Source organism: Natator depressus, chromosome 7 (genome assembly GCF_965152275.1).
Source record: "Natator depressus isolate rNatDep1 chromosome 7, rNatDep2.hap1, whole genome shotgun sequence".
Taxonomy (NCBI): domain Eukaryota; kingdom Metazoa; phylum Chordata; order Testudines; family Cheloniidae; genus Natator; species Natator depressus.
Genome location: NC_134240.1, coordinates 51,109,337 through 51,121,829, shown reverse-complemented (window position 1 = coordinate 51,121,829; position 12,493 = coordinate 51,109,337). Strand labels below are relative to the sequence as shown.

The 12,493-nt window shown below is 47.5% G+C and overlaps 2 protein-coding genes across 4 annotated transcripts in view; one reads left to right on the top strand and one right to left on the bottom strand.

The window, feature by feature from the left end:
- The window catches only part of RHOA (ras homolog family member A), a 53,242-nt gene extending 43,117 nt beyond the window's left edge, over positions 1-10,125 (bottom strand). The window contains exon 1 of one of the 3 annotated variants that reach the window (XM_074958391.1): positions 9,982-10,125. The gene's annotated coding sequence lies outside the window, so the exon portion shown is untranslated. Of the gene's footprint in view, positions 1-1,952; positions 1,978-9,981 lie in introns of those variants that run through there. The other 2 variants (XM_074958392.1, XM_074958393.1) reach the window with 2 other exon arrangements.
- A 333-nt stretch (positions 10,126-10,458) lies between these two features.
- Positions 10,459-12,336, top strand: LOC141991546 (putative protein BRICK1). The gene is made up of 3 exons (XM_074959876.1): positions 10,459-10,677; positions 10,970-11,052; positions 11,665-12,336. Exons 1-3 carry the CDS (start codon positions 10,560-10,562, stop codon positions 11,689-11,691), a joined length of 228 nt encoding a protein of 75 aa, XP_074815977.1. The 5' UTR covers positions 10,459-10,559; the 3' UTR covers positions 11,692-12,336.
- The last annotated feature ends 157 nt before the right edge of the window (positions 12,337-12,493 follow it).

The window sequence follows — 12,493 nt, the reverse complement described above, 5'->3', positions numbered from 1 at the left end:
TCTATATGTCTGACAATATTGTTTTTTATTATAGTTTCAACCAGTTTGCTGGGTACTGAAGTCAGGTTTACAGGCCTGTAATTGCCGAGATCATCTCTGGAGCCCTTTTTAAAAATTGGCGTCACATTAGCTATCCTCCAGTCATCTGGTACAGAAACTGATTTAAATTATAGGTTCTGCATTTGGAATGGTTTCTTTGTTGCTGATCCAGCCATTCAACTTCCTGAATTTGACCTGCCACCGCACCTTTGGACTCTGCTGAACAGGCTCCAAACTGGCCAAGGAATATGCACAGCCAACCTCTAAACATGGGGTCTACACAAAGACCCACTCTGTCACCGTGGCCTCCATCAGTCAATGATGCACGTTGTAGACAAGTGTCAACGGACTAGATTTTATGGCAGCCCTAGAGTCCTTCATTGTGCTGATTAAGCTTCTGTTGGGTGACTTGGCAAGCACTGCAAACGCTAGCAGAAGCCGTTTAAAACTGTGAACCCCCAGTTTTGTGCCTTTCCTCGCCTTGCACAGTGTCACACATGGACTGTGTGTATCAGATTAATGATAATACTGTTCAACAAACTGGTGTTGACCAGTTCTAAATAATGTGTGTCCTTCCTGGCTACTTTATGTAATACCATGGAAACTAAGATCATATTTAACTACATCAATATTAACCTAATTTTGTTTCAGGGAAGTTGTGCACGTTCACTAGTGTGTGTGAAGCGAAGTGCTTTTATTAGATTTGTATTCAAATAAGGAGAAAAAAGTACGCCTTCTTTCTTTCTACTTTGATCCCTGTATGCAGTACAGTTGAAGCCGTGTCGGTCCCAGGATATTAGAGACACAAGGTGGATGAACTAAGAATATCTTTTATTGGACCAACTTCTGTTGGTGAGAGAGAAGCTTTCAAACTACACATAGCTCTTCTTCAGGTCACCTCACCACCTTGTTACTCTCATCCCTGACACTTCTAGTACGCCTGCATTACAGACAAGGACTGGCCCTCCTACAAGCTCTTGAGGATAAACCTTTTAGATGTATCACCTCAACTCCTTTGACCTCCTCCTACTTTCTGGTACTTATATTCCCTTGCTGGCAGAGAAGAGAGCAGACAGACCCATAAGAGAAGAGGCAATTTAATAGTCACCGTGGTTCTTGGAGACAATTGCCTTTGTGTATTTACATTTGTAGAATGACATTTCCCACTGCAGCAATATTGAGCTTCTGGAAAAGCAGTGCCTGTTTGGACCACATAAGTGTCCACTCATAGCACTAGAAGTTCAGAGGCAAGATTACAAGACATTATAAAGTCCCTCACCCAACCCAATTCTTCTGATAAACTGCAGAGTCCCATAAGGGTAGAAGTCTGTGGAAGAGGGGAAGGTGCATGGATATTATGAATATGCAAAGGTAACACTTTCAACCTAGTTACCATAGTAATTAGTCTTCCTTCCAGGCAGCCTCTGAATATTCTTCTTGTAGGAGTACAGCTAGCAGTACAATCTCCCGGGAAGTGGGCTAAGGATTTCTAATTCTAAACAAGGACTAAAGAACCGTTTGCCTAAAGCAAGCATCAGACTGAGATGCCAAATTGAGAAAACGGTCCTGCATAAATGTGCACACAGAACTCCAGATAGCAGTTCTCTAGGTTTCTATGATGGAAACATTAGTTGCTTGCTATCAATGCCACTTTAACCATGAATTCAAAAAAACACTCAGGCACCGACAATCTCCCCAAACCAAACCAATAACCTAGTTCATTTTAATGAACTTTCTGTGGAAATGGTATTCGCCTTACATTTTATGTAATCTTTTGGGATTAAGACTAAGGCTTTCAAGAAGTAATTTACACTAATCAATAAAAACTCAAAGCACACTTAAAATCTAGGGTATGGAGCCTTGTTTCTTCCTCATAAAAGAGAGGTTTTGGGAAAAAAATGATAGTTACTTACCCGTAACCAGAGTTCTTCAAGGTGGACTCTGCATATTCATACTCCCTGCCCACCGCCCCCACCTCCTGGGACCTATGCTGGGGGGGGGAGGGGGGGAGGAGGAGAAGAGAGAGACGGACAGGGATGGATGACTGAGGCAGCCAGAGCACCAAGCCCTCTATTATATCCTGCCCTCAGCGTGTGCTCCAACACCGAGGGGAAGACATGAGTGCCCCAGTGGGCACTGCTTGTTAAGGTTCCACTGCCCAAGCTACACTGGCTGGAGCAACCCATAGTGCAGAGGACACTACAAAAACTAGGACTTGTACAAGAACAAGAACTGTCTGGCTTAGACAAAACCCTGACACTACTTTAGGTAAAAATTTTGGATGACTATGCAAGACAACTTTATCCCTATATCTTCCATTGTTGCATGCAGTGGTGTTGTAAACACTTTGGCTTCAAGATATTAGAGCAGGGGTGGCCAGAGAAGGAGCCAGAATTTACCAATGTACATTGCCAAAGAGCCACATTAATAGGTCACTAGCCCCCCGCACATCAACTCCCCCTCCCTCCCCTTGCTCCCAGTGCCTCCCGCCAGCCCCGCCGATCAGCGCCTCCCCCTCCCTCCCCGCACCACCCAATCAGCTGTTTCGTGGCATGCAGGAGGCTCTGGGGTGGAGGGGGGAGGAGCGAGGGCACAGCAGGCTCAGGAGAGGGGGCAGGAAGGGGTGGAGTGGGGACAGGGCCTATGTCAGAGCCAGGGGTTGAGCAGCAAGCACCCCCCAGCACATTGGAAAGTTGGCACCTGTACCTCCAGCCCTGGAGTCTGTGCCTATACAAGGAGCCGCACATTAACTTCTGAAGAGCCACAGGTTGGCCACCCCTGTATTAGAGAGTCAAGGTGGGTGAAGGAATATCTTTTATTGGACCAACTTTTGTTGGAGAGACACACAAACTTTCAAGCTATACAGAGCTGAAGAAGAGCTGTGTGTAGCCTGAAAGCTTGTCTCTCACCAACAAAAGTTGGACCAATAAAATATTACTTCACCCACCTTGTCTCTCTAACTTTACCCCTGTGATACATACAGTGAAAGAAGGATAAGTTGTGAAAGGCTGTAAGTCACTCACCCCTCTCAAAAAGTTCTCTTTAGCAACAGGTAGAATAAAGAGCCTTCAACCAGAGGTTCAAAAATGAACCAATTAACTTAGTCAGCACCACAGTGAGATCCCACAGCAAGAATGCTTTTCTAATCTATGAAAAGTCATTAACCAGTCCTTTGAGGAATCTCGTAACAGATGATAGCTAAGAGTTCTTGAAGAGGACATCCGTGAAGTGTTCACTAAATACTTCTGTTCTATATGTGGAAAAAAGCCAAATGATAAAACCATGTTTAGTGATTTCTTTTATCCTTTTCAGTCTGATTTCAAACCTGAGTATGGAATACAGACTATACCCAAGGCAAAAGGTGGCTGATCATCTAGCAATGGTATAAGTATCTCACCTATAGTGATACTTGGAAATTGGCAGCTTTTGAGGTATATAAATGGCTCAGATGGGGTATCTTGAATGGTCCTTCAATGAGTTTGCTCCTTCCCCACAGAGAGTTCCCAGAAGGCAGTGTTAGGCAACTGATTCATAGATTCCAAGGCCAGAAGGGACCAGTGTGATCATTTAGTCTGACCTTCTGTATACATAACCCATACGACTCCCCCACACCAAAAAAAAAAAAAATCCTAGGACATCACTTTAAAAAAAAAAAAAATCCCATCTTGATTTAAAAATGGTCAGTGATGGAGAATCTACCGTTACTCTTGGTACGTTATGCCAACTGGTTATCCTATTTATCTGTCTTCATATCTATGAAGTGCTCCTTGTTATGGTAACTGATCATCTCACTACCACTCCAACATGTGGAGCCCTGCAAGGTCTCATCTTGCAACCATTCTTTTCAATGTATACATGCAACTGCTAGAAGATGCACATTTTGGACGGCATTTCACTGCACCCAGATTCTTGATGTCATTACTCTGCCTCTGATTGGGAAAGATGTTTAGATTTAAGTAAACAGGCTACAACTCAACCCAAATAAGACTGATGTGATACTTGTTGATCAGCAGAGAACAGGGAGAAATGGTGTCAGCACCATTATTGAAGGAGCATGCCTAGCTTTTACTAAAATTGATTGTAGCTCTGTGTCTTATTGGATCCTCAGGTAGTAGTGATGGTATGTGGGACGGTTCATCAGCTACAGCCAGCCAAAACAGCTATTCCTTTCTAATGCAAACTTCACAACCTTTATCTAGACCACATTGGGCAAACTTTTTGGCCCGAGGGCCACATCAGGGTTGTAAAAGGGTATGGAGGGCCAGGTAGGGAAGGCTGTGCCTCCCCATACAGCCTGGCCCCTGCCCCCATCCGCCCCCTCCCATTTCCCACCCCCTAACTGCCCCCCTCAGAACCCCTGACCCATCCAACCCCACCTGCTCCTTGTCCCTTGACTGCCCCCTCCCGGGACCCCCCACCTCATATTCAACCCCCCCGCTCCCTGTCCCCGCACCTCCCAGGATCCCCGACCCCCAGGACCCCACCCCCATCCAACCCCCCCTGCTTCCAGTCTCCTGACCGCCCCTCCCCCAAACCTCCGCCCAATCCAACTGCCCCCTGACTACCCCCCGGGACCTCCTGCCCCTTATCCAGCCCCCCCTCCCTTTACCAGGCCACTCAGAGCGGCAGGACAGGCTTATTGGAAAGCCTGGGAGATGGGCGGGTGCAAGCCATGCTGCCTATGTGGGGCGGCGTAGCTGCAGGGGAGGGGCCGGGGGCTAGCCTCTCCAGCTGGGAGCTCAGGGGCTGGACAGAATAGTCCCGCAGGCCGGATGTGGCCTGCGGGCCGTAGTTTGCCCACCTCTGATCTAGACCTTTGTCACCTCCAGGTTAAAGTACTGCAGCGTGCTCTATTTAAGGCTACGCTAGAAGATCACTCAGAAGCTTCAGTTATTGAAGAACGCTGCAGCTATTTATTTTAGGTTTGTTGGGGCACGTATCACAGCAGTGGATTGAACTGCTCAAGTGTTTGCAACAGCTGCCTGTTCATTTCCAGATTCAGTCCAAAGTGCTAACAATGATCTTGGCTGGTTTTGGTGTGGTTGGGACTTTAGAGAAAGGTATGAAAACAAGAGCTCTCAATCTACATATTATACTGGTACAGTGAAAGCTGCACAAGCCCCCCCCATACCCCACCCAGATTGGATGCAGTTACATCACTAAAGAAGTGTTTTATACTGACAGTTATTTCCATATGGGAAAGGTAATGAGCTGTACTGGTATCGGGCATAGAATATCAGGGTTGGAAGGGATCTCAGGAGGTCATCTAGTCCAACCCCCTGCTCAAAGCAGGGCCAAACCCCAGTTTTTGCCCCAGAGCCCTAAATGGCTTCCTCAAAGATTGAACTCACAACCCTAGGTTTAGCAGGCCAATGCTCAAACCACTGAGCTATCCCTCCCCCCTTTATATTAATACAACTGCATCCACTCAAGGGTTACCAGTATAACTATTGACAATACCCTCTAACTGAAATAATTACATTGGTATAAAAATTGTGTGTAAATCAGGCCTTACTAAAAAAAAAAAAAAGTGTACAAATGTAGAAAGAGGGGTTGGGAACAGCACGATTGAATGGAAAACGGAAGGGAAAACAGCATGACTCAGAACAAAAGTTCCAAATGTGCCACTAGTTCTGAGATTTACTTTTTCATCCTTTTGGTAAAGATTTTTAGTCACCTACTTCGTTAGTACTACCTTAATGAATTGAAGGTCAAAAGACCTTTTTCAAAAGTGTATTTTAAGGAGGGACTTGGAAGGGGAGAGAGAAGGCATGGCAGGCTGACTTAAGAAAGGGGAGGTGTTTAGGAATAAGGAGCTGCAGATGAAGTGGCTCACAGACTAGCATAAGTGGACATTAAAGACTTATCTTATAAAAGAAAGTGGCATTTTAGTCTACAAGCAATTTACTTATAAACCTAAATAACTTAACCTAAAGTGTGTGTGTGTGTGTGTGTGTGTGTGTAGGGAGGATGGGGGGGGGGGAAGAGAAAATAGAGGGGGGCACACATTCTTAAAAGCTTGTGCCTGCATAGCTACACTGCTATTTTCAGAAAGTTGGCTAGCTTGGAGATGCATACATGTGTTGCAATTGTGCATCCTGACGACAGTGTAGACATATTGCTAGACTAGAGCTAGCTACAGATGTTTGAATCTTGGAACAAAGGTTTAGAGGGGGTCCGGACTAACCTTTACAAATATGTTAACTACCTCAAATGATCTGATAATTAACTATGGGTTAAAAAAACAAACACACACCATTTTAGACAAGCCCTAAAGGGATGGAGAAGCATGTCTCAGGCCAAATGGATGGGGAAGATAAGAGCATCCAGCTTGTTATAAAGCTTTGCAGAAAACAAGATGCTTAAATTTAATATAGAAGGTAAAAGAAAGCTTGAAAGATTTAAAGAGGGACTTCCTGTGGTCGGCAAAGTCAAAGGCAAAGAGTTTGAGAGCTGGGGTGTTCCATCCTGGCAACATGGCCAAAGAGCATGCAACATCACTTTTGAATATAAAGAGTGAGTGAAGGAAGGCCAGATCTTTGCAAGATTATAACATTTTGTAGAAAATCAAACCACTTTACATATGAAGTGTTGTGGCTGTGTTGGTCCCAGGATATTTAAGACACATGGTGGGTGAAGTAATATCTTTTATGGGACCAACTTCTGTTGGCGAGTCGGTCCCATAAAAGATTTAAAAATTGTATTAAGATGATGTTAAAATAAAAAGAAAACGGTACAGAGTTTGAGCATAGAAGTTTCTGCTTATCAGGGAATAACGTACAGATTATCAAGGGGTGTGAAGTTCGGTTTAGGATCGGACAGCGTAAGGAATACATAATTTGCAATATCCCTAATTGGGGGTAAAAGGTTAATGGGTCAAAGTACAGACATTGAGATATGAGGGTATGTTGTTCATAAAATGGCTATGTTCAGGTATGGAGTATAATGAGTGGATACGATGATGAGGATGGATTTACCCTCATTTGGTGAGATTTAATGTTCAGTGAGTTTATGGTTCCAATTCATATGGTCCAATGGAAAAAGTCTCTCGGTCCCTTTCTCGTAGTTGATGCACGATGTCGTTCCTGCTCACGCCTCCTGGTATTGTCGGTGGCGTGTTTGATTTTGATGTCCCTGGACCATCGGATAGCGTCCGAGAGCATGAGGTGCCGCATGAGCCATGCGTAGCGTCGACCGATCCCACAGGTCCACAGCATACGCTCATTGCAGGGGTCCCAGGCGCCCATGGCTCTGATGATCAGGGCGTCCATCTGCACCTCGTTATTACATCACCCACCTTGTCTCTCAAACCACTTTAGGCTCAGGATTTGGCACTGACATGGCATATGGAATGTCTCTAGCTGCTCCAAGTCTGCCTGTCAGAGAGTGCAGATTTCTGACTTGTATAGTGATAAAGTTAGTACACAGGTTTGACAGATCCTGAATTTTGCCTCAGTGCAAAGATGTTTTTATATCCAAAAGTGAGAGATGGACTTCATGCAGAAAGCAGTAAAACCTATTTCTCAAGGAATGTCTGGCTTGCGGCAATTGTTTCAACTCTCCTTGCAGCCAGGCAGAGAGGAAGACATTGGAGTAGTCAAAATGAGAAAGTCAGGGCAGGACTTGGAGGCGTGTAAATGGGTTAAGGAAACAGATAAGCAGGAAGCTGAAGATATAAAGGTTGAGAGACAGACACAGAGGCCAGAGCAATTGAGAAGGGAGGGGGAAGAGTTCATTTTTGTCATTTTTAGTTTCAGTTGATGCCAAAGCACCCTTTAAGCCCTGGAATGATCAGAAACCAGGTTATGTGAAGTGTGGTTGCTAGTCCTACACCCTGGTGATTGTTAAAATCAGTTGGGGTGTTTTTAATTATCTGTTTCTTCAGAGCAGGGTCCCTGCCTTTGGCACTCACTCCCTATGGCAATTTGCACGAGCTTGGGTTTGATGAGCTATGGGCGATAATGCAAGATTTACTTTGTTTAGTTGAACACCCTATTAAGTATTCCCATGGAAACCTCCTGAAATGAAATATTGACTGTTCTAATTTTTTTATATCTTAGCCCAAGTCAGAACTGCCATTATGCTCCAGAATTAACAGTTTCAATCTAACATACTAGTGCTCTGGTGATTGTCAGAAAAGGGGTGGAGTTTGCTACAACAGATCAGCTCACCTGCAGAAGAAAGGCAAAAATTTCCAAGCAGGATCCTTCCAGGGAGATACAGACTTGACATTAGTCTCAACAAGTAAACACCATACTTCCAAAGTACAGCCTGGCAATTTGAGTCATGGAAAACTTGGGTATAGAGTTGTTACACATCTTAAGTATTATCATCTTCAAGTTTGGGGGTTTTGAGAGTCAAAAAGTAAGACGACACAGATGTATCTTTTAAAAACCTATGTCTTTCAGATTACCTAAACACCAGATAGAATGTTTTATCTGCTCTATATTAAAAATAAGCCTTTCCTCCCATAACTAGATTTTTGTGAGTAATCTAGTTTTTCCTGAAGCCTTCATGACTTGCAGTATGAGAAGGTGAGGCTTAATGGATCTGAAGAGACCCTCAACGCTCCCCACAGAAATATCTACTTATTGTCGGGGTGTCAGGAAAGAGAAGTCCTAGAATAAAAACAAGAGCTGGGGATAGAGTGAAAAAAATTAAGACAGTCTAGATGTGTCAAATGTTGATAAATCGGATCCTTTATAATCAAAATTTACTCTGACTTAGCAATAGTACTTTCAAATATCTTCCCTGACAAAACTCATTGCTCTAGCCACTGTACTAAAGTCTTAAGTTTCTCACTTACTTTCATCTCGCACTGGAAGAAATGATTAATCAATTTTCAACTGTATTTAATGTAAGGCTGTTATGCCATTTGCAGCTGACAGTGCTTCCCCGCACCTTTAAAATTCAATTGTATTTAAAACTGAACTCTGTGATAGCCATACACACTTAAACGTCTTTGTGAGCTTAACTAGGACCTGCTACAAAAACCTAAAATATGCCAGTTATATACAGACTATGAAATAAAATTATCTGTGTAGCAAACACAGTACTAACACACAAAACCAACTTCCTACACCCACTGAAATAGCAATTTTCAGAGTTAGTTCACTACGTAATTACAGCAAATATACACCCCACCACATGAAAAACATTTACTCAAGGAAACAGAACCACCACTACCTAAATGTCCCTGTGCTCATAAAGTATCCTATTATGGCTTTCGTTCCTGTTCTCTTTAAGTAAAGGACACACTCAGTATTTTACTAAAGGCTGATCCCCACATGAACTAGTACAACTTCTGTACGTACACAAGATCCATGTTTGAAAAATATTTTCACTATCAAGACCCTTCAGAGACGTCACCCTTTCTTTAACAAAAACAGGTATCCAGAGAAATGTAACATACGATTACTATTAAGATGGACCTAAAGCAAAAACTGAAACGACAGCGGTTTAGCCTGGAACAGAGAAGAGTCAGACTAGTGAGCCCTTAAACTTTCCCATAACGGGACACGCATTTTAGTAGGGAATTGTCGCATGGACACTTCCCCCTCCTATTCACGATTCCACAGCTCCAGCGCTCACCCGTGACACTGGCACATGCCAGAGCCAGTGGGCGGAGAGCATAGAAAGACCCCTATCCACCATCCGACCCAGGAGGTATCACCCACTGGGCTCGTAGGAAGACAAGACCACGATTTCTGCCTTCTGTAACTCCCCATACCCCGCCCACGGGTCTCTCTCACACCCTTCAGAGATGAGGAAGCACCTCCTCGCCCACGGTTTCCCACCAGGGTGGGGCACCCCCGGGGGTCTTGTACCCAGGGCCGTGCACTCTCGCACCGCAGAAGGGGGGAGAGGCGCGCCAGGATGCGGCCGAAAGGCGCCAGCCCCGGAGCCCGCGTTGGAAAGGCAGACCCACACCACGCCCGGTACCTGCAGGCGCGGCCCGGCTCAGTCTCGCCTCGCTCACCCCGCTTCCTGCTCTACGGGCCCCCGAGCTGCAGCAGCAGCGAACGGCAACAGGCGGGGCAGAACGTGCGCGCTCACAGGAGGACAGCACAGCGCATGCGCGCCGCCGCCAGCTGAGCCAATCAGCGCAGTTGGCGAAAGGGCTGCCGGGAAGCGGCGCTATAAAAGCCCGGGTGCTATTTACGCTACCCGTAGTAACTGCCGTTCTCGCGCCTGCGCACCCGGACTGAGAAGGATCGAGGCTGACAGGCGGAAGGGCGCAGGGATGGGTATTAGAGACACGGAGCCGTGCGCGGGGCAGGATCCTGGGATGGGCTGGAAGCCAGTGGGGTTTCCTAGCAACGGGAAAGCGGGAGCGCCGCACGCCCGGCTGGTGTTGCCTAACCCTTGGAGTCGGCAACTTGGGCGGGGTTAGGGCTGCACGGGGCGGGGCTCCGTCCTGTTCGGGAAACCACTCTTCGCGCCTACAAGCCTCTTTGTGATCCGTGCCTCGCACATGCGCAGTGCGACCGGGGGCTGGGCGCGGGGTGACGGTGGCGGCCATGTCGCTGCAGGAGGATCCGGTGCAGCGGGAGATCCACCAGGACTGGGCTAACCGCGAGTACATCGAAGTGATCACTAGTTCCATCAAGAAGATCGCGGACTTCCTCAACTCCTTCGGTGCGTAGGCGCCCGGCCCGGCTGCACCCTCAACTCCAGCTCCCTCCCTCCTAGCCAAGTCCGGGCCGGCTCCATCTTCGCTTCCCAGCCACCCACCCCAGTTCGACCCACCGGCCCGGCTCCAGACTCCATTTTCCCCGGCCCGGCTCCATCCCACCCTGGCCCCGCCGGCCGCCGCGCTCTGTCCGGGCGGGAGGGGTTCTGCGGTCGGGGCTCCCCGGTGGGCGGAGGCGGGGCGCACCTGTCCTGGCTGGGTTCCGCGGGGCCTGATAAGCCGCCCCTTCTCCCGCAGACATGTCCTGCCGCTCCCGCCTTGCCACCCTCAACGAGAAGCTGACAGCGCTGGAGCGACGGATCGAGTACATCGAGGCCAGGGTGAGGGGTAGCGCAGGGGAGGCGACACCAGGGGACAGTCCTGGCACGGGAGGGAGGGCTGCCCTGCGGGTAGCTCGAGGCAGGGCTCAGCCCACGCTTAGCAGCTCAGGGATAGCCGGGGCCTTGCTGTTCAAGCCCCCTGCAGCTTTTACCCCCATCTCCAGTGGGTATTGCCCTGCTGTACCCCCCCACCTCCCAGCCAGGCAGTAACGCTGTGCCCAGCACTACCCACTAGCTAATCTGTTCTTTACACAGTGGGGGGATGTGCGCGACTCCCACACAGAGCCCAGCTGCGCTAGTTGTTACTGTGGGGTGGTGTTGCAGGCCCTTCTCCCGAACAGCAGCGCTGGAGCTCCTGCCCACGCTACACTCTGGTGGGCATCCCAGCAGTACTTACATTGGGGCATTGGTTTTGGCCAACAGAGCTAGAGAGGGAACGGAGATCTTGGTGAATCGGTGACACTGGCCTGGGGAGGACTCCTGCCCCTCCCAGCCTTGCTGTGAGGGACAACTTTTACCCAGTTCCCAGTGTACGGGAGCTCTCATTAACTTTCCCTGAGTGGGCAGACTGGCTAGCCCTTGGTGACTGTAGGCTGTGCTTTCCTCCGGCAGGTAACAAAGGGTGAAACTCTCACCTAACTGCAAAAGGCTGGTGGGGAGCTGACCTGGAGAAGATTGTGCGGCTGTGCCAGAATTCACTGTCAGGCATCTGATTTCTTCATTATTTCTATTGGTTAGCAGGACTTCAGCTTGTTTCTGCTCCCTGCGATGCAGTATCTCTGCCTTCAGTGCATGGCTCCAGGGGAAATTGATAAAATGCAAATGAGCACGTTGAATTCAGTGATTTTATACAGACAGATTCATGCAGCTGTCAAATACTCCTGTGCCACTTAACCTCTCTCTCATTCCCAGCTGTGCATGTAGAACTACATTTTGCAGCTACAGAATCTCTCTGACTAAAGGTCGCTTTGTGGAAAGAAAACTTCTCTTGGGAGCTGACGGGCTGAGGAAGTGCGTGTCCTGCTGTTCGTGGGACACTGCTCTGGTGGTTTCAGTTCCTTTAGAAAATACTGCAACTTGTATCTCTTAGCAAAAATGTCAGTATATCCATCCTTCCAGTCTGCGAGCAGAGCAGTAGATGTGCAGCGTGTGTTTGGCAGAGGGAGGCAGAGGAATAGGTCATGTGCCAAGATAAACTCTTCGGGCAGGGTGGGTTTCAGAGTTTTCTGTGTCTTTTGTATTTTATAGTGTCACATGGGGGGTGTTTTTCATTTGTGTTTCAACAATAAACTGCCTCTGCTGATGGGGTCTGTCTGAGTTGATCTATATCTGGAGTGCATTGTCTGGGATGCCGGGGTGGGAGCATGGCCATGGAGTGCAGATGGCCTGTTACTGTAAGAGGTGCAGTTGCCTTTTGCTATTCTTCTCTTCCTTCCCCCGT